Raw genomic sequence first — 22,164 nt, 5'->3', positions numbered from 1 at the left:
CACTCTTTTCATCCTTCCTGCTAACATCTCTGTTATTTGCTTGTAAAAAGCACAGAATAAAGGGCAGCTTTACTCATGCACGTGCAACAAAAAGAGAGAATAGAGCAAAAGTAACACTGGTTTGGATTTGATGATCTGAAAGATCACCACGCCGTGCACACAGGCGAGCTTCACAGCTTGGTGGTTTAACTTATCTGAAGTATGACAAGATGACTCAGCAGCTCGATGGAGACGAGCTGAAAGCTCCTGTGGTCAGTGTACTCCCCTGCTGTGAGGAATTATTCTGCTTCCACGCAGGATTAAAACCAGAGCAGGCTTCTTATGAGTGGAAACTCACCGTGGAGGCCGAGCCGGCCTGTGACTTTAAAGAAGTAATGAGGACACTTTTTTAAGGACTCCTCAGGGGCTTTCTATCTCTCTCCGAGGGCTGAACCGGAATATTCCTGCTGTTTTTTCTTTCCCGTGTTTTGCCGTTTATGGGAAGAAGCGACAGGGAAGCCGATGACCTTCTTACATTCCCTTCAAATTAAATGTGCTCTGTATCTGACATCACTGCAGGAATGCGGCCTGATTTCTAACTCTGACCCATTAGCTCTTGATCACCGGGTTAGAATTACATCCTCACATTTGTTAGGCAATATGTTTTGTTTTCCAATTACTAAACTCTGCTGAGAACATTGTATATATTACCTTCATCTGCATGTGATCAGCACTGAGGTTTGGCCACATGGTGAACTGGAAGCAGATAAGGGACGGTCCTGTCTCAGTGCTCAGCTGAAGAATTTATACCAGACTTACAATCATAAAACTTTGTTTATGATGTTATCTCCAAACATCGGAGCATGCCAAGTCCAAAAACGGCACAAACTCATGAGAAGGAGGACGAGAGCAACAAGCGTGCCTCTAAGGAATGCTGATGAAATCTGGTGACTTCAGCCATAACAGGTAAAACTAACTGAACTCGCAGGGAACAACGAGCCTTCCCAGAGAGGGAATCATCATTTTACATGTTAACCTGCATCACACCTGGTGAATTAAACCTTTTTACAATGATGTGTACGTCAGTAGAAGTTCATATTATAAGACTTGAAGCAACCGTACAAAACTAACTCTTCTGCCTCACCCGTGGCTTCTCTTATTCTGAAAGAATATCATCTGAAACTTTCACAGACAGCTTCCTGCTTCTCTCGCTCTCTTACAGCAGGCTCATTCTTTAAAGAGGAGCTTAACCTGATTTAGAAACTTTTACAAAGCTAGAGGGTCATAAAAATATGGCTAAAGCTTCAAATAATGAGATCAACGAGTAATTCCTGTGAGTTGCAGCAGCTCTAAATGCTCAGCTTCAGTTTCTCCGACTCTTGACTCTGCAGGACTCAGAAAGAGGATATCCCTAACACGGCCCCCCCACAGGGTCATCTCAGGCACACAGCCCTGCCGTTCAGTTTGTGAGGGGCCGTCAATCAATATTACTGTTAAAGCTGACATAAAGGGGGAGGAGCTAAAACTGCTCATTCCAGACACCAAGGCCCAGTATCAGACACAGAAGAATTATTTTAAATTTTATGCAAAGCTGCCTTGGAGAGTCCAGAAAGCAAAATATGAAAGTGCAAACAGGCACAGGTTTCAGGTCTAATCTTACATGGATGCGTCTTCAGAGTGAAGCTGAGCTAAATAAAACCTGGATTTGTGTCTCAGCACGTAGACAAGAAATGTTCTCACCAACTTCCACGTCGGAATATTTCTTTAATGTTTCATAGTTCTGGTGAGTTAATGTAATAGCTGATCAGCAGGGAATCAATTATAGAAATTCTTTAAGGAAACAGTCAGTGATCCAAGGAAAAGTCAGGCCAGAGCCTAAAAGCAGTGCAGGGACTGCGTCTGCATATTTCTGTTGGTATTTTCTTTTTTTAAAGTTCTCCAAACTGCCAATCTGCTGCAGCTGGACACACAAACACAAGATTTGGACTCTGGTAGTTTATTAATGATTAAATCCAATTATCTCCAGCTCAGAGAGATCGGTCCATCGTGGAGTTTTGTTTTTGGCTAAATGGATTATGTGCCAATATTCTGACAGATGTGGACATCTGTGGGGAAAGAGAGAAACTCCTACACAACCAATACAGAAGTTTCCTGTGTTTCTTCTGGGAGAATATTGCTGTGCTTGTGTAACATAACCACACACACACAACCACACACACACACACACTTAAGACACACTCACTCATATGTTACGTACTTTTAAGGAGGCTGTAGTGTTAGAGTGTGTTTGGTAAACACTGCTGGTGAAACAGAGTGAGCTGTCAGAGCAGGTCGAGTATAACAGAGTGTGTGTGTGTGTGTGTCTGTTTAATCACTCTGAGTGTTTGCTGAAACAAACAGCTGCCCATTCCTCCCTCTTCAGTCACTTACAGAAAGTCAAAAAACCCACAAACTTCTATGTTTGTTTGTGTGTGTGTGTGTGTGTGTGTGTGTGTGTGTGTGTGTGTGTGTGTGTGTGTGTGTGTGTGTGTGTGTGTGTGTGATTAAAGACATGCCATCAGTACATGTAGCTCTTAAAGCTACAAGCTGTGACGCTGTTATCTGTAACCACAGCCTCTTATCTGGTAACGAGTTAAAGATCGAAGGCAACTGTCAGCTCCCCACCGTGCAACGTTAACCAGCATCTATGAGGTGGGTGTGTGTGTGTGTGTATAAAATCCCCCTCTTCCTCCTTCCATCATGCAATGCCAGCAGTGAAAACAAGGAAATGACGGCTTTATAAAACCGAACAGAAAGATCCTGAACTTGTATTAAAAGCTGCACAGAGAACCAGAACAACCTGAACGATGAGATTAAATCTACAACAAAAAGCCAAATATGAGCCTCTGGTAACACTTCAGGCGTCCTGTGAGGACTAGTTTATCTGTCTGTCGTGTCCTCTGAACAGGAACATTACAAACACAAGCTCCAAGAGTCTGATGTGTGTTTTTGCTGTGCACGTTAAAACATGTGCCATATATCTGCTTAAACTGGTAACGATTATCACAGTTTCATCACCCTCTCATTTATGTCATGTTATGTTTATTTTTCCCACTCACACATTAATCCACACATCTAACCAAACTCAAACCTCATCTTAACTTAACACCAACCCAAACCTTACAGTGTCTCAGTCAGAGCTCAGAATCACATCATTTCTTAGTTAGAAGCTACACGGGTGTTTACCTTCATCCTGTGAACATATAAAGAAGCGCCCGGCTCACAGAGGTTCACAGAATAAATGAAGCAGTTGCTTCGTTGCCTGGTCATGAAGGTTTTCTTTTTCAGGTCCCTTTTACTCACTTTGCCAAATTTAAGAGGGGATCCTCCAGCTGTGGGGACACTTTTCATCTACATTTCAAGTTTTTGAGTTTATTAAATATAACTCTGAGGGGAGCGTCCAGTCTGAGCTAAGCTAACTGTGACCAAACGGAAACCAAGACTTCCCCTAAAATTCAGTTCACTGTATATTATGGAGACTTTGTCTTTGTCCACAAACAGAGGTGAGTCTCTATAAGGTGATTGTATAAACACATCAAGATCCCCACAACCACACACACACACACACACACACACACACACACACACTTAGACCTTCAGCCAGCACAGTTTTAATTAACCGCTGTCACCCCTCTCTGCCCTCCTCTCTCTGTTCGCTGCTCTGCTTCGTCTCAGGTGGTTGACAGCTTCATTAACCTCAGGAAACCAACCTACCAACATGTCATCTCTCCCTCTCCACCTCCCCTCCTTCCTTCCTTGCCTCCTTTCAAGGTCCTCTTTTCTCTACCTCCCTTCTTTCGCTGACACCTTACCCTCCAAAAATGTCTCCTCGCTCATTTATCATGACTTTTTACCTCTTTGTGTTTCTTCTCTCTTCATTTTTTGCTGCTCTTTTCCTTCCTTTTCTCCTAAATCTACCGACTATAATCACAGCAGGGTCTAAGGTCAAAGTTTACAGCATAACACCCCACAGTATGGCCAACGCCTCCAGTCCCCACCACACACACACGCACGCACGCACGCACACACACACACGCACACACGCGCACACACGCGCGCACGCGCACACACGCGCACTCTCTCAGGCCACATTCATGACCTCATATTTCAGTAACAGTTCAGGTTTTTTGTGGATGTTTCGTCATCGTGGCCAAAGTGAATCAGCGCTGACAGACTCCCCGCAGCAACAAATATTTCTATCGACAAATCTGATCACACACCTCAGATTAAAGTGCATGTGGGCTGCAGATGTGTAGGCAGCTGTTGTAACGCTAAATGGATATTTGTACATACTCAAATATGCCAGTTGGTGTTTTTATATGTGTCAGAGGGGCCAGCTATCACAATAATGTGTGCAGAGATAACACCCCGCTGGCTCTGGACTGTCACAGCTATCAGTAGGTGCTTTTACGTGTGTGTGTGTGTGTGTGTGTGTGTGTGTGTGTGTGTGTGTGTGTGTGTGTGTGTGTGTGTGTGTGTGTGTGTACGGGTTCGTACTATCCTGGTGGGGACCAAAATCTGACTTTTACTATCCTGGTGGGGACTTTCTGCACCGTGGGGACCAAAATCCAGGTCCCCTTGGGGTTGAAAGCAATTTTCACACTCAAAATGCGGTTTTACTGTCAGGGTTACAATTAGGTTATGGTTAGGTTTAGGGTAAGGGTTAGGGTTAGGCATTCATTTTTAATGGTTAGGGTTAGGGTAAGGGGCTAGGGAAAGCATTATGTCAATGGGATGTCCCCACGAGGATAGCAAACCAGACATGTGTGTGTGTGTGTGTGTGTGTGTGTGTTGCATCTGAAAAATTCCCATCCCACAGTCCCGTATGAGGTCAGCGTGTTTAAGTTGGATTTTTTCCACACGAGTGTCAAAACTCCTCGTCAAAATGTGAAACAGCAGGAAGATGTTAAATCTGCTCTAAACCAACACAGGCGTCCATCCCTGAAACAATAAACCCAAACACACTCTGACACACTTGTACATATACATATTTATATACATATGACTTTGGAAATGTAGCCAAAGTCCAGAGGACTGGAGTTTCTCTCACTTTCACTGCTTGCTGTCTGAATGTGAGCGTTTGGCCTTGGTTTTTCCTCGCCGTGAGCACCGAATGGGTGAAGAGTTCTGACACAGAGCACAAAATTTCACAAAGTATTTGAAAGCTGTTTATTTATATTCTGCACAACCCTACACTGCTCCGACAGCTAACATGTAGTTTCACATTTACATCACGGCTCTGACCGTTTGAGCCTGCAGGTCTTACAGCTCCGTGTTTGACAGACTCGGTTTGCTGTCTCGTGATGTAACATGTCAGTTTCACTGGTAATAACCTCATTTTTTTAAATACACGAGCTCTGAGTGTCCTTACAGTCTAACACATTTCAACTTTCACTTGTTGTGTGAAAAAGAACTGATCAGTTACTCCTACTGCTCTGTTAGATTAATAGAAGCTGGTGGTTGTGTTGAATTTGTTTACTGTTGGATTCCCAGTAACTGCAGCAAACAGCTGGTTACCAAGAGTCTGGTGGTTAAACATCCTCAGCCTCTGATCACCTGGTGGAAGGCAACCTGTCTGCAAACAGTCACAGCCCGACTCAGACTGACTGCAGTCACGCTCAGACAGATCAGCAAATGTTTCAAAATAACTAGTGTCTACCTTGGAAACACAGGCAGATTGTTGTAGCTAACCTGATCACATTTGTTTGCAAACAGACAGCAGACTCACTTTGTCTTACTGCTTTTTTTTCACCGTCCTGAGACTCCAAAGTGAAGATAGGAACTGATGACGAGCGGTCACAATCTGGCACCGTCCTAAAGGCGAGCACTTCAGAAGGAATGAGATCACTGCACACGGTGGCAGTTATTCTGATTGTAACAACTGCTGTGACTGTTGCATTGTGTTTTTATCTCAGTGAGTGGAAATAAGTTTGCAGCTTTTAGCTGAAAAGTGAAGCCAGTGTAGAATTACTTTAAACCTGCATTGCTACTGATAACCAGCAGGGGGCGACTCCTCTGGCTGCGTTCTGTTTGGTGATGGCTTCATGAGCTCATATTGAATTAAACATTTAGTTCTTTTTGTAAATGAACTCAAAACAGAGAGGATGTTGAATTTTGTACTGAATGATTCGTTTTTTTCATTTGCACATTTAACAACTTGCTGAAACGTTCTCAGACTGCACCAACCCCACCTAAAGACTGTTTCCATGACTACAGCTAAACTGCAGCCACAACTGTGCATTTCTCTCCAACTCCAATGTCGTCATCACAAGAAGATGCCGTGGTGGAGTTAGACTTGACAGCACTTTCATCTGAAAGACTTCAGTTTATGTTCTGGGTTTTAAGTTTCTTTGTGATTTGCTCTTTAGCTCCAGGGTGTGCTCACACACGGCACAGCTGTCTCGTTCTGCACCCGGGCACCTTCATCCACCTCCGGCTTGTATTCACACTCCACAACACCAACAGTCTGTCTGAACTTCTCAAACCTCCTCTCTTTTACAGGCTCTGTCTCCGTCTCCTTCCAACACAGCCTTTTGAAAAGCACTCTTCGAGGACAGAGAGGTTCATGATTTCATAGGTTTTGTTAAGATCACCTCTACAAGTGAGCAAGTGTTACGCTTAATGCAATTATGAGTGGATCCCAGAGCAACTGGACATGTCGCGTGATCACATAATGTCATCACATAGTTTTGGTTGCCAAGTCCTGCACAAGTTCCCTCATCACCAGTGAAAAGTAAAACGTTAATGTCGATGCATTTAAAAACACTCCAAAGCTGTGTTTTAAAATTTAGACAGCTTAATATAGACTAATCTTAATGTATACCTCGCAGTCATGAGCGAAATGTCCGCAGTATAAACACCCTGTGAGCGGGGCGTCAGACATATTTACACCACAGTGTTCTTCACAGCTGAGCAGATCCAAACTCTGAGCTTTCATAACTCAACAAGTCCGGCATTAAACCCAGATCACTGTTACGCTCCGTCTTGACCTCAAAGTATAAAGCTGGTAACTGGGGGAAAAATAAACTCCTCATTATTCTGAGATTTGGTTTATCATTTTTAACTAATGCAAGGTTATTTCATTTTACACAAATGACAGCAAAGAATCTCTTTTTTAGATGGAAACCATAAAAATATATTACTATAAAGTCTCTACAGACAGGAATCCTCACATGTTGTGTAAACGCACCTGCCTGTGTGTAATCGTGTGATCACGTCCACGTTTACGATCTCTGCGTGATGTGTCGACAGGCAGAGAAGAGTCCGAGCCCGTCCTGTACATGTGAGAGCAAAACCTGCCTGCATGTGTCGATGCATGCGTGTGTGTGAGCGTTCATGTGTGTGAGATCAGAGGTGGAGCTGACGAATGTTTGGCTGCGTGTGTTTTCCAGAAGATGATACCAGATTAGAACACAGACGGGAAACAACAGGATCCAGGTTAGAGGTAGAAGCTTTCACACACGCCACGGCCCCGCGACGTTTGTCGGTTTACTTTTAAGCCAATCAGGCATGCACACATCCTGCAGACACACACACTCACGGGGGTAAAGTGTGTGCGTCACAGCTGACCCAGCGTCTGACCTGAGCAGGAATCCACAGAGAGCAGCCCTCATCCTGCAGGGAAGACCAGTGTGTGTGTGTGTGTGTGTGTGTGTGTGTGTGTGTGTGTGTGTGTGTGTGTGTGTGTTGGACTGTATAAGTGATGGAATAAAATACTTGCTCAGTCTGTGAACACATCAGAGAAACACTTTGGTACGCACACTGGAGCAGGCAGAGATCGAACCACCAACCTCGTGATTCAGATGATCTGCTGGAGCTCCTGATCTGCACCCAACCTCACCACCATGTAGCTGCTCATGTAGTGGACAACAAATTTCCCACGCGTGGGACTAATAAAGGTTATCTTATCTTATTTGGAAACACTGAGTATGGCAGCAACAATCCTCTACATTTCACTTGTGATAATTGGTTTGTGCCCAACACGACAACATCAACGTGTTTATTTACCCAACTGTTTGTTCAAAGTTAAAAATTATTTAACATAACTTTTCACATTTTGGTGGTTAAAGTGTCATACTCACTGAGCATCAAACATCATTCGAGAGTAACTTGTATACACATGAAATCTGTGGGAGATTTCTGTAACAGCAAAGTCAATAATAATAAAGAAATGTTGTTTATCTTAGTTTGGTACAAAGTCATGAAACATTTAACCCGTTTATTTGTCCAAATTTGACTTATGATTAAGTTTTTGCATCCTGGGAACCTCTTAAATTAAAGTAGATAACAGCCAAGGTTGATTTAAAGATGGCTGGCAAATCTACGTCTCCACTGAAACTAGAGACGTAGATTATAGAATCACCAGGAAAATGTTTATTGAGGTCACTGATCAAATTCTTTTGAAAGCTCCTGTCAGGAAGAACACAGGTTTAAGGCTCTGCTTCACTTTTCACACTTAAGGACAGACACATGCTGGCTGCTAAGGTTGACCTCAAGTACTTGAGTTTGTCTGTGTTACTCCAGGATAAAAGTGTGTGGGAAAATGAAATGAAGAAAGTAAAGCTGAAGAGTTCACACAATAAATACTGACTGACGTGAACAGAAACAGTGAATAAAAAGAGCAACTATAAAGTTTAGAGATCAGTGTGTGTGTGTGTGTGTGTGTGTGTGTGTGTGTGCGTCCTGTCTGAGTATCTACCTTATAAAATATTAACAGCGTGTCTGCTGTTCATCCTGCAGCTACAAACACAGCACGAGGACCTCTGCGTGCTTCATTAAATGGAGTTCACTGCCTCCTTTTACTGCCATGAAAACCACTGAGCTGCTACTGTTTCCAACACCACACACAAACACATGTAATCCCATTACACAGCAGCAGTGTGATACTGCGAGACGTCCTCCGAGATCGGACTGTCTGGGTAAAAACGTTGAAATGGACGTCAGCTGACGAAACAGAAGCTTCTTAGACGGCAACAGAAACATCACACAAAGCCACGTCTGTACTCGCAGGTGATGCCACATGTGTGGTGAAAGTGTGTGTGTGTGTGTGTGTGTGTGTAACCTGTCTGGAATGTTCCATTTGACGCGTTAGCTGCATTATGCAGAAAGCAGCTCCGTTGGTATAAAAATAATCTTCAGTCAGCTTCCTGATCTGATTCAGTGTCTGACACAGAAACACTTTCTAAAGCTGTAAGCACGTCCACTTTATATCCACCATCTAAAGCTAAAATGTCCTTCATGCACTCGTTTCTATAATATCATGGTATATATTACTGTACATCAGAGGGCCTCGAGGGCCAGTGTCCTGCAGGTTTTAGATAACACCCTGGGTCAACACACCTGAATCAAACGATTAGTTCATTCCCAGGCCTCTGGAGAACTTCAAGACATGTCGAGGAGGTAATGTAACCATTAAAATCAGGTGTGTTGGACCTAAAACCTGCAGGACACCGGCCCCTGAGGCCTGGAGCTCCCCACCCCTGCTGTACACAATACGTGTCACATAATCATAGGTGAGCTAAACGGCTCCCCATCACCTGAGTCACAGGACCAATAACAGATAGATTTGATGCACCAGTGGTTTTGCTGAAGTTTCTTGGATGTTCTATTAACCGCATAGCAAGCTGTACTGTCTGGCAGATATAAGTACAAATGGTATAAAGAGCTCCAGTTAGCTGAGGTGAAGCCACACCTCCCTGCTGAAAGCAGACAGCCACCTGTGTCTCCATCCACCTGTCAGTCAGAGACCACACCCTAACAATTCTAAGTTATACTTAAAACAGACTATAAACATGTTCATTTCTGCTCTACAGTCTACAGTCTTCAACCCCGAGACGTTCGGTACCGGGCCACGAGAGTTGAGGCTGGGGTGTGAAATTTATGGTTTTCAGGGTTTTTATCGTTATTTTTTTAAATCGTTTTTATCGTTAACTCTGTTTCCCTGAGTCTTTTCCTGTGTATTATGAATACATCTTCTTTTGGTACCAGTACTGGTTTTATTTTCTTATATTTATCCACGAACCCTTAAAGGCAGGTCCGTGAAAATATGTCGGACATAAACCGGTCCGTGGTGCAAAAAAGGCTGGGGACTGCTGGTATATGGGGACTGGCTCACTGGTGGAGCCTCAAGTGGACACTAGAGGAACTGCAGCTTCAACACTTTAGTGCTAGCTTCATTTTTAGGCCCAGAGGTCACTGTTTGTATAGAAATCATAAATTGATGACATAAATAATTTTTGATTAATTAACTATTATTAATTATTAATAAACATGCCTTAACAGGAAATTAGTTCTTTATTTATCATTTATTACCAAAAATTTCAGCTAAAATAACTTCAATAGGTTAAATTTTATTCATATAGCACCAAATCACAACAACAGTACTGTACAGTAAGACCCGACAATAATACAGAATAAGTGTCTCCATGTAAGAGCTGCAGTTTCCACTGAGGTATTATGTGCTTCTGTTTTTATCTTTAATCCATCAAAATACCTTTCAGGTCTTTCCAGTTTCCTTTTCCCTCCCTTTGTATCGCTGACATTCATTGAGTGTATTCAAATGTCTCTGACTTCAATAATCCCGTCAGGTCCTCGGCGATTATTCCGAAACCCTCCCCTCTCACTTCAGCACAATCGCTCGATTGTTACAAACAGCACAGTCACTGCTTCACTAATTCCAGTCTTCCATGTCTTCACTCGTTCATTCAGCAGACAAACACTCGCTAACCGCAGCACAATGAGACCAGCCGCCCTGAACTAATTACCGCTGGATAGGAAGCAGTTGTTGGCTTTACTGGTGTTGCTGGTTGCCAAGGAGGAAGCAAGCATTCAGGGGGAGAAAAGTGTGTTAGTGTGATTGGAGCTGGATAGATCACTTCACTGGTGATTTAACAGAGTGTGAAGTGCTGTGCTCCTGCAGTGGAGGGCAATTTTATTTTCAATTTACGTGTCAAATTATCTCTTTAAGATGAATCCTTGTCACATTTCTGCTTATAAACTGCTGTTTTTCCTGCACTCAGAACATCAGGACAAAAATGTGCACAGTCAAAAAGGCTTTGTGATATTTTGTATAGCAGACTGGATTTGAAGTAGCGCAGTGAGGAAAGTGGACATTTTTTTAGGAAGTGAAGCTGCAGTCCAGGCCTGGCAAAGCATGCCGAGACACCACGAGTCATCTGATGACGGTCCCAACCAGACTTAAAAACAACCGTACTTTGTTTTAGGACCTGTACTTTGTTTACATTTTTTGGGCCTTTCTTGGTTGTGAAAACTGACCGTAATCTCAAAGGAATCACAAACTTGTGCTAACAAAAGCTCACGTTGGTCAGACAGCCAAACAACTCAAAACAAACCACAAACTGCACATTCATCACCTTTAGGAGCTCCGTTCACCGTCACAGTGACGCTCGGCTTTAAAATGAAAAATGCATCCCTGCAGCTCACCTGGTACAGCACACACCACGTGTACCTGAGGGGCCCACGGAGAAACAATCGGAATAACGTAAAATACAATAAAACAACATGAAATAAAACAAAGTATCTGTAAACAATCTGAATAGAAAACAACACAGAAAATAGCAGATGTGACGCTAAAGTGAATCAGAGCAGCGTCATCAGTGCAGGGCTGGCATAGCAAAATGTTCTGTGAGCACAGCCTCCTGCTGGTGAGGGGCAGCCAATCAGGAAAAGGTGGGAGGAGCTAAAGCTGCTCATTTCAGGTAATGAAACAAAGTGTATGATACGGAAGGATTATTCTGAGCTGTCAATCACGCCCAACAGGTTGTTGGTTCATTGGACATCCAAAAACTGGAAGCGTCCATTTGGTGTCACATATGATGAAAACAAAGAAAAAAATGATCACAGATCCTCAAAATATTCAAAACCAATGGAGTATTTGTTTGGTGTTTCATAATTCTGCCGAGGAAAAGTTAAAGCTCGCTATCTGAGAAAAGAAATCTTTAAACCAGCCAATAATCCAACAATAATCGAGGCCCGGCTTAAAGACAGGCTAACGGGAGAGGAGATAAAACGGCCTGTGTCCGATGGAGGATTATCACAGTTTAATGTCTACAACAGTGAAGCTGAGGATTAATCTCCAGCTTTAAGAAAAAAAGCCAAACTCCTTCATCTGCATCTTCTAAACGCTGCAGCATGAAGTCTGAATGTGGGTGATGACAGCGACCTGCAGGTGCTGACTCCAATCAGGAGTGTTTTACGGCCACCGTTAGCTCATAACAGAGTCTCCCACTTTAATTCTGCTCACTGCACTCATGAAATATTTTACTGAAGACAAAAAGCATTTGTTATCGACATTAATCAGGGCGTCGCAGATCAGTGTCCTTTAAAACTCTGGGAAAGTAAAGGAAAATGTGACTTTGCTGTACGTGGGGGACATTTTTACAGCGCCACAAGTCCCCGGATCACTTTATGTATTATAGACATTACTTCACTGACAGAGTTATAAAGTTCTCTCCAGCTCCGACTGCAATAAGCCCCCAGAGATTATGACTTTACTGCTGAAAAACTTTAGCCGGATACAGACAGACCGTTCTACCATCACACATCACAAAAGCCAGGAAATAATCCAACATCCACTTTCACCAGCACCGTAATCAAGTCTCCACTGTACAAGTGGGGACGTTAACTGATAGGCAGTGACCCAATAACGATACGGAACAGTCAGTTTTCTCATGTGAAAATAGTAAAAGAAAAAAAGGAAGATGACAGATGGAAAAGTTCCTCCTGTGAGGTCAAACTCAATTATGAAGATATTGTTTCTTAGCTCTGCTACTGGCCACCAAAGAAAGCCTGAAACAATCTATTCAATGGCCAACTGTGATCCTAAAAAGCCTTCTGACTCTCAGTCTTCATGTGTTTACTGAAAAGCTCTGTGGAAAGCTACAACCAGTGACAGTCGTGATTAATGGTGCTGCTTAAATCGGCCGCAAAACTGGCAAATTAGGCCTAAAGTGTTTGTATGGATGGAGTTAGAGACCAAAGGAATCACATAAACTGTGGACATGAAAATGTAAATGTCTGTCATTGGTGTGTTTGTGGTGCAGATGTGAGGTTCTAACATCCAAACATCACAGCTAGCACTTGATTTTCTTTGGTTTCACTCATTCTGTTTATTAAATAGCTGGAAAGTCAGGCTTTACCCACGATACACCCACAGCTTTTAGACTGGTCTAATACTCACTGACTGGTCTGTTGCTCTATTTCTTTTTACTGGCACCCAAAGGATGGATTACCAACTGGGCCCAAGACCCTAAGAGCCAATCTTTTTACCTATTTGTGACACCTTTAAAATAATTATGTCTACTTGTTCAGTGAAAAATCCTCAAACACTCAAACACTGGAGGCTTCAAGTGCTGCACTTGTTCTCAGCATGTTTTGACGTGATTCTTACCTGAGTGGGAGAGCTGCAGCCGTGGCCCCGTTTGGCTCCAGGTTTTGGCTTCGGGGGCGGCGCTCGATGCTGCAGGCTGCCACAGCAGAGGGATGAGAAACACCATCATGAAAATCGCGTGCACAGACGCCGCTTCTCGGGTCCTGACTGCACCTGCTGCTTGCAGGGCTGCAGCAAAAATCAGCATCATCGTGAAGAAGGACCGTCTGACCGGTTACATCACACTCAGGATGGCAGCTGATAGGAGGAGAAATGAGAAACAGGACAGAGATGACACGTTATGTTAGATACGCTTTTGAAGCTCAAGAAGTTTAAAATGCTCATAATCCAAGAGCACCTCAGACAAATCCAGTCTGGCTCCACCATCACAGAAACATTTACATGTAACCTGCTGTGTTCGGCTTTGTCGTGAGATCACGCTGCATGGACAGCATCAGTGTTTAACCTACAGGCTGGTGGTATCAGGAGCAGAACGAGGACCATCGTCACCGCGCAGGACTGTGGAGTTTGTCTGCAAACTGGGGAGGCTGCTAATTATTATGAAGTACTCGGTAATTAAAACATATGCAGAGGAGAGCACGTTATGTGCAGCACTAGAAGCCAGTCTATTTACACACACCAGATGAAAGCAGCTTCACTGTTGAGTTATTCCAGTCGCGCTCAGTTTAATTATTCGGTTCACGGTAGTTTGGAGCTTCTGCAGGATGACTGAGGAGGACGGGGGGCGATGTGCAGCTCAGACTTTGCACCAGCTGGTGTGTGACCTCTTTAGAGGACTTCTGAGCTACTTGCAGCTAATGATGTGGGTTAAACAAACACCAGAGTTTTCTCTGTGATGATGTCATCTGACTATTCAGGGCTCGTTACTGCAGCACATGATGTGGTCGCTGCATTAATGTCCTTTAATAAGCGTACCCACAGCGTTGGCAGTGTTTTGCACAGAGAGCACCAACACTCAGCAGCCTGGTGGGCAGTAATGCATGCAGTTATCCTGCAGCAGGACTTATGTGTGCATTAATGAGTCCTTCTTTGAGCAGTTTGCATGTTCTTCCTGTGCTTGCTCAGGTTGTCTCTGGGTGGCTTGAAAGACGTTGGAAGACAGCGCTGTGGGAACGTGGTTTGTAAAGCGCTCCGAGTGGTCAGAATGAACAGGAAAACACTGTTTAAACAGTTCATTCCCATTTAAAATCAAAATACATCACATTACTCACAGCGGGCTGTACTAAATCAGTCATGCCCCATTTTATAGCAAATCATCCAAAACCTCTGAATGTTTCACCTGATGATGCAAACTCGCTCTAAAGCCACTGAAGTGTCACAAAGCGGTTCATGAAAAGAAGAGATGCCTGAGTTGTGTCAGTTTATGAGAAGAAGCTGTGCAATCAGATAGAGACAGATCTCATTAAATTAAGTCAACAGTGAAGGATAAAGATAAACTATTACTGGAATATGTTTACATTCATATCGGAGGAGCCCAGAATCCATCCAGAGGGGCTTACTGGCATCTTAATCTAAGAAAACACTGGATGTTCTCTTGGCAAACGGCACTAGCTGCATATCTCATTTAGAAAACATTCCTAAACGTGAACAGCGCTCATACACTCCAAAAACAGAGACAGACACAGAGAGAGAGCCAAAAGGCAGACCATAAATAATGTGTCAGGTTCTTCTTGGCCTGCTGAGTGAAGACGGATGCTGAAAGACAACGTAAACATTTCCAGTGTGTTTGCAGACACACTCAAAAGCTCGGCCGACGTCGTGACTGTTACGAGTCGGAGCGTGAGGTCATCGTTCGCGTCACGTGTGTCGAACAAGAAGCAAAGAAACAGTTTGTTTACCTACTTCAGTTTGGTTATTTGGGAATCAGACACCTGAACTAAACGCATTAAAGCGGCTCCATCTGATATTCACAGATAATTAAATTCAAATTAAATACATTTTTGCACAAACAGCCAAACTGTCCAGATCAAAAATCGAATCGCGTTTCCAAAACAAACAACCCAGTCTTCTTTTTTTATTTCCCATATTCCCAAACTTCCTCTGCACTTTGTGATTTGCTAAAGATGAATCCAAACACCTGGATAACTCTCCAGCACGCAGGAACTACAGCGAGGCGGCGGCTCGGTGTGGGAATGTAGCTCACGAGGGAACCGGGTCAATTTATCACTTTGTGCCGTTCATAAATTATGGTGACGGCCAGTTTCAAGACTTTAGTTTGAGGGATGAACAGAGACGTACCTGCTGAGAGAGGGAAGGCAGGTACCTGCAGCTTGTTAGTAACTCTGCTCAATCTGATTGTCCTCCGCAAAATATAAGATGCAACGATGGGCAGACGAAGGGACAGAGGGGTGAAATCAATCCAGGTATAAATTGTGTCTTCCATAGTTTTACATATGTTGGTTTCGTTATTTTGAGTCTTTCTAGTCACTTTGAGCCTGTTTGTGGTCGTTCGCTCCGTCTGTAGTCTGAGTGTGTCTGGAGATGTTTTCAGGCATCCTGTGGTCCTTTAAAGGCCCTTCATTGTTGTTTTGCATTCCTCTGTGGTTATTCTTTGTTTCTTTGTGGTCATCTTCAGTCTCTTTGTCATCGTTTTCTCTCTCTGTGGCCTTTTTTCACGTCTCATTTTGGTTACATTTCATTTTTTGTACAGTTCCTTTGTGTCTACTTGGACCTGCACCAATAAAACTCGATGTTAACAGCTGTTCAGTCCAATAGAATCTCCTGATTTCATCGAGCTTATTGAAGCATGTCTAGTAACAAATTAACGAGAACAACAGCAGTCCTAACTTAATTTCATTCCTTCCACTTTATCCATAGCCTAACCTAAATTATTCCAGCCCGTAAAGCACAGGACCCGCCCATGTTATCAAACCATCATTTGTCATAATCTCTCAGAGCGGATGGCTGGCTAACATCTTGTCAGCTGGTTTTAAAGAGCTCAACAGGTTGGACAGACGCCCGCTGACAGAAGAAAGACAGCTGAAGGTTTTTCCCTCGGCCGTGTTTTAATTCAGCCTCAGCATGACTTGGCAGCACCGCTCTGAGCATGTGAGAACTAAAACGTTCAAGAGCTCACTGGTGTCATCATCGATGGGCGATCGTGGCTCAAGAGTTAAGAGTTCGCCTTGTAATCGGAAGATTGCCGGTTCAAGCCCCGACTTGGACAGTCTCGGTCGTTGTGTCCTTGGGCAAGACACTTCACCCGTTGCCTGCTGGTGGTGGTCAGAGGGCCCGGTGGCGCCAGTGTCCGGCAGCCTCGCCTCTGTCAGTGCGCCCCAGGGTGGCTGTGGCTACAACGTAGCTTGCCATCACCAGTGTGTGAATGTGTGTGTGAATGGGTGAATGACTGGATATGTAAAGCGCTTTGGGGTCCTTAGGGACTAGTAAAGCGCTATATAAATACAGGCCATCAGAGGAGGAGCTTTTCCATACTGGATGCACTCTGGGATGCACTAACAAGCTTTTCCAACCTGAGGAATTTCTGCTTGGCTTCTCAGTTCTGCCACACTGAAAAATAAAAAGCTTCCCTTAAAGATGCAATCGAGGGAAACTGATGCCTTAATTAGACGATGTTTCCAAGGTTTAATGCAACTACAGGCATCAAAGCAGCTGAGAATGACTCTCGACTTAATGACAGCCTTTAATATCCTGCAACTCTAATCCACCTAATGGTAGACTTGCAAATAAAACCCTTTCAAATGAAAAGCATTCCTGTGTAATTCCTGGTGATGACGGATTATTGGCTGTAATGGCTCCTTTTATTGTTTGAAACTATGACAGTAATGACAGTCAAACACCGGAGAACAAACAGCTCATTTAAAAGTTTCTTTAGATGAAGGAAATCTCCTCTCAGAGCCGAATCCTCACACAGTGAGGCAGAAAACGGTGCAAACATCCTACTGATGAGAGCTCACTTAAAAATGTGCCTGTGTGGGGAATTTCAAGTAAACAACAGTAAAGCTGTCGCCCCAGGGTTAAAAATCCAGGGAACAGACAGAGCGGTTTTTCTGCATCAGTTATTATACATGTAAAATATAAGCACGCACAGATGCGATGGAGTGAAACTCGAGGAAGCGGCCTCTTCAGATCTGTCAACGTGGAGACAGACGAGGACAAAGCGTCTCTTCCTCTCTGCTCGTCTGACATGCAAACATGTGACTGAGCGTCTTGAGAAACTGTACTGCAGTGGAGACAAAGAAACGTGAAGCATACAGTGCAGAGATCACACGTGAAGACGCTCGTCCGTCTGTCCGTCTGTGTGTTTGTACCCAAGGAAACCTGGGTGTTGTCGAGACTCTAAATAAATCCCTGAAGGAAACTCATCATTTGTTTCTACTGTCTGTCTGTCGGTGTGATTCAGTCCCTCAGACTGAACACACGCACAAACAAACCTGAGATCCAAACACACTACGCAGTCTCTTTCACAGCCAAACAATGTGGCAAAGCCAGCGAGATAAGAGGGCCAAGTTTTGAAGGCAGCTCTAAAAATAAACCAGATGTTTATGGCATTTTTCTGAGGGGTGGGGGTCAGATTCAGTTCAACTGCAGGTCAAAGACAACTGTTAGTTTAAGCTAAACATTTAGCACTGTGACAATACTAGCATCACCTGACCACCCAGAGCATTTAGGGTAGTATGCAACTAATAAATCGGTACAGTTTTACATGTATGAATGGAAAAACCCACTAAAAGAAACAGGGATCAAGTCAAAGACTATATATAAAATATGGACATAGCCACCGGTTGGCTGGGCTACACTTATTTTAACTTTATCAGCTATTATAAATTAGCTTGGTTAGCAAAGTGAATTCATAACCTATGAACCCAGACGTTTGGGAGGCCAAATGTGTTTTTCTGCTTTAAAATTGGACATTAACAGACTGACTCACTATTGGAACCTTAAGTAAACATTAGAGGACCTGCAGCGTTTGGCACTCCAGCGTGGGCTCTTTTTCATCCCCGGAGGTTGTTCTCTTGGATCGATTACACAAAAACACAGGGTCACTTAGAAATGTCTAAGAACTGTGTCCCAGTATCACGCATCGGAGCCATAAAGCAGCCAGAGAGTAGAAGTGGGCGATATTGTTGTGGAGAACCGTTCCCATGGTTATCAGCTGGATCCATCTTTATTTTCTGTTCCTGCTGCATGGCGGGGGTCGCTGCCAAACAATGAGTAAACACAACAAGCTGTGTCACATCCCGGTTTGCAGCCTCATCAGGAATCACTGCAGGTTTTAATGCACAAGCACCCTGCAATGCTTTCTTGTGTTGAGCTGATGGAGGTCAGGACGATGCAGAGAAGAAAAGCTGAGTGATATCAAAGAGTCAGACTGTGTATCAGTAACCTTGTAACCCACATCCTCAAACCCAGAGCTCCTGAAATAGGCTGTTTTTGCTCACAGATATCCACTCTTTGTGCACAGCTTCCTATGTTAGTTGAAGGAGAGGTTTGTTTGAATGACGAGAGGATAAAAATGTCTAAAACGGGCTTCCCGTTGGTTCCCAACACATCTCGCTGCAAAGGAAAAGAAACATTTTTGTTTTCTTGTTGATTCGGTTCATTCGTCTGCAGGCCTTCCTGCAGCCCAGGCAGAGAAATCCTGCAGGCATCACTGAGATGATTTCACTGCCACCTCACAGAAAACTCTTCCAAGACTTTGGATTTTGCAAAGAAGTTAAGTATTTGGTTCTTTTTTCAAATGAATTAGGCAACGCCGCAGGAGGACACGGGAGGCTCGGCCGCTCCTGTTGCGATGGCACCGTCCACACTTTGGACCTGCTTATAAAATCAGAGCCTCTGAATGCTTCACATGCTTTCTGTGACCTTCATCTCCCTGCAGAGTAGAAGCAAGCGTGTCTCGCTCCTGGTCGGGAGATTAAGTAGTTTTATTATGTTTACAGGAGGACGAGGTGAAAACGTGGCTGGCCACTTGAGGGAAGCTGAAAAATCTCATTTTAACTGCTGGGATGATTTATCAGCAGAGAGGTGGAGGACTCCCGCTGTTCTTCTTCTACTCTTTCTGGTTTAGTTTGTTTAATTCATACCTTCACGTTTGAGTATTTCTGCATCATCCTCCTCTTCACTGCTCTACTTTTCCCTCCTTTAACCCTCTTTATTGAAACTCCCTCTCTCTCTCTGCTGTTAGCACCTGATTGCTTTTCTTTTACTCCCTCCATCCTCCTCCGAGTCTTCTCCCTTACTTTAATATTTCTTGTTGTAAGTCAACCAGCGAAGGTGACAGCTTTACAACATCTCTCTGCCAACCCTCTAATCCTCACCGTGATTTAATAACTCCTCTTCTTCCATCTGAACCTCCCCGCTAATCCCTCCACTCATACTTCAACACTGAGAAGTGCAATATCTTTTTTGTTTCTTAAACCTTAAATCCACACAAGTCTGTTTCTCTCTTTCATGTAACGCTGACTTATTTCCAACAAATCCCTAATCTAATAATCTTTATCCTTCGCCCATGTTTTATGCAGCTCCACAACCTGACCACACTCTTCTTCTTCTTCTGCAGTAGAAGAAGAAGAAGTCTTTGGGTTCAAAAACAGGCTTAGGAAAGCAAAATGTACTCAAAGAATGAAAAGTGTTTCCTGTGTACTAAAACATCCCACTATACAAAGATAAAGCAAAATATGACAGAAGGAGCCTTTGTCACCTTGTTCTAATCACCTCATTTGCAACTTTAAATTCCCAATATAAAAAATATAAGATCATATTTAACCCTAGAGAACCCATGGGGTCGGATCTGACCCCATGGGTTCTCTAGGGTTAAACAAGAAGGGTGGAGTACTCAATTAGCCCCACACGGACATAGATTGGTGTCTAGATCCGTGTCACTCGCTTGGATAAACTAGAACAAGCAGCTAAAGCAAATAAGCTCAGTTAGTGAGCTGCACCCATAGAATGAATAGTTGCATCTCAGAGAAATTGATGCCTGCTAATTAGTGTTACTGTGAATAACAGGAGTGCAGCTTGTTGACATTTCCACCTTTGCTTTATTTCTCGCCCCTGAACACATTTATCGTCGTCTTCACTTTGCCGCGGGGACAGTAAATCTGGGTTTTGGTCAAAATAATTTGCTGATTAAATCAAAAATGAAAATGTTGTTACAGATACATTACAGAGCTTCAGCTATGTTTTATGAACTCGTGTGTTTCGGTGGGTGTTGGGGAGTTCACATCAGTCCTCAGTGAGCAGGTGCACAGCCCCGGGGCCCCCAATCCAGCAGGCACCCACTGGTACCTGACTGTACAGCTGAAACACACGCCCAACGTCTATTTATCTCTCTTAGCGAGCAGAACATAACAACATTCTTGGTTTACTGACGGTGGGTTTAAGGTCACACAGACGGGCAGGGTGCTGACAGTACTAATGTGCAGCTTATGCAAGAGTCGAATACACGAGCACGTGTGGAATGTGTGAAGACCCTTTAAACAACAACACCTTCAAGATCGAGTTCATCACAAGCATGACAGAAACCCTCCATCCATCCATCCATCCATCCGTCCATCAGTCCATCCATCCGTCCATCCATCCGTCAGTCCATCCATCCATCCATCCGTCAGTCCATCCATCCATCCATCCGTCCATCCATCCGTCAGTCCATCCATCCGTCAGTCCATCCATCCGTCCATCCGTCCATCCATCAGTCCATCCGTCCATCCATCAGTCCATCCATCCATCCATCCGTCCATCAGTCCATCCATCCGTCCATCCATCCGTCCATCAGTCCATCCATCCATCCATCCATCCGTCCATCCGTCCGTCCATCCATCAGTCCATCCATCCATCCATCCGTCCGTCCATCCATCCGTCCATCCATCCATCCGTCCGTCCATCCGTCCATCCATCCATCCATCCGTCCGTCCGTCCATCCATCCATCCATCCATCCATCCGTCCATCAGTCCATCCATCCGTCCATCCATCCGTCAGTCCATCCATCCATCCATCCGTCCATCCATCAGTCCATCCATCCATCCATCCATCCGTCCATAAATCAGTCCATCCGTCCGTCCATCCGTCCATCCGTCCGTCCATCCATCAGTCCATCCATCCATCCATCCGTCCGTCCATCCATCCGTCCATCCATCCATCCGTCCGTCCATCCGTCCATCCATCCATCCATCCGTCCATCCATCAGTCCATCCGTCCATCCATCCGTCCATCCGTCCGTCCATCCATCCGTCCGTCCATCCATCCATCAGTCCATCCATCAGTCCATCCATCAGTCCATCCATCCATCCGTCCATCCATCCATCCGTCCATCCATCAGTCCATCCGTCCATCCATCCGTCCATCCATCCATCCGTCCATCCATCCATCCGTCCATCCATCAGTCCATCCGTCCATCCATCCATCCATCCGTCCATCCTCTTAATTCTATTCCTATAGAATCTATAGATCTGTGTATAATTGTAATTAGCAATAAAAATAAGACGTACAGTCAAGAAGCCCTGTTGTTACAGCTGTGATAGGCCGGCTTCTACAAATGGGAAGTTGTTTACATTATTTCTATATTTGAAGAGAAGAGAAAAATACAAAAGGCTCTTTAAACACAAAAGTATATTTGCAACAATATAATACAATATTAAATATCTCCATATGTGCTTTCATTGTATACTTGTAATAAGCAATATTCAAAGGAAGTAAAGTACTGTAACTGGGCACTTTACGATAACGTGTTCTACGATTATCAGGGATGGAAATAATAAGAGCAAAAGCATCAGGAGGC

The 22,164-nt window shown here is 43.9% G+C and overlaps 1 protein-coding gene across 2 annotated transcripts in view; it reads right to left on the bottom strand.

Annotated features, from left to right (window-relative positions):
* The window catches only part of si:dkey-49n23.1 (semaphorin-3D), a 104,842-nt gene that overhangs the window by 44,101 nt on the left and 38,577 nt on the right, over positions 1-22,164 (bottom strand). For both annotated transcript variants that reach the window (XM_063473326.1, XM_063473327.1), the window contains exon 2: positions 13,427-13,663. In XM_063473326.1, the coding sequence (XP_063329396.1) occupies positions 13,427-13,616 (190 nt within the window). In that variant the 5' untranslated portion in view covers positions 13,617-13,663. The remainder of the gene's footprint in view (positions 1-13,426; positions 13,664-22,164) is intronic.

The sequence above is a fragment of the Pelmatolapia mariae genome, linkage group LG5 (genome assembly GCF_036321145.2).
Source record: "Pelmatolapia mariae isolate MD_Pm_ZW linkage group LG5, Pm_UMD_F_2, whole genome shotgun sequence".
NCBI classification, from domain to species: Eukaryota; Metazoa; Chordata; class Actinopteri; order Cichliformes; family Cichlidae; genus Pelmatolapia; species Pelmatolapia mariae.
This window is presented reverse-complemented; position numbering and strand designations above follow the sequence as displayed.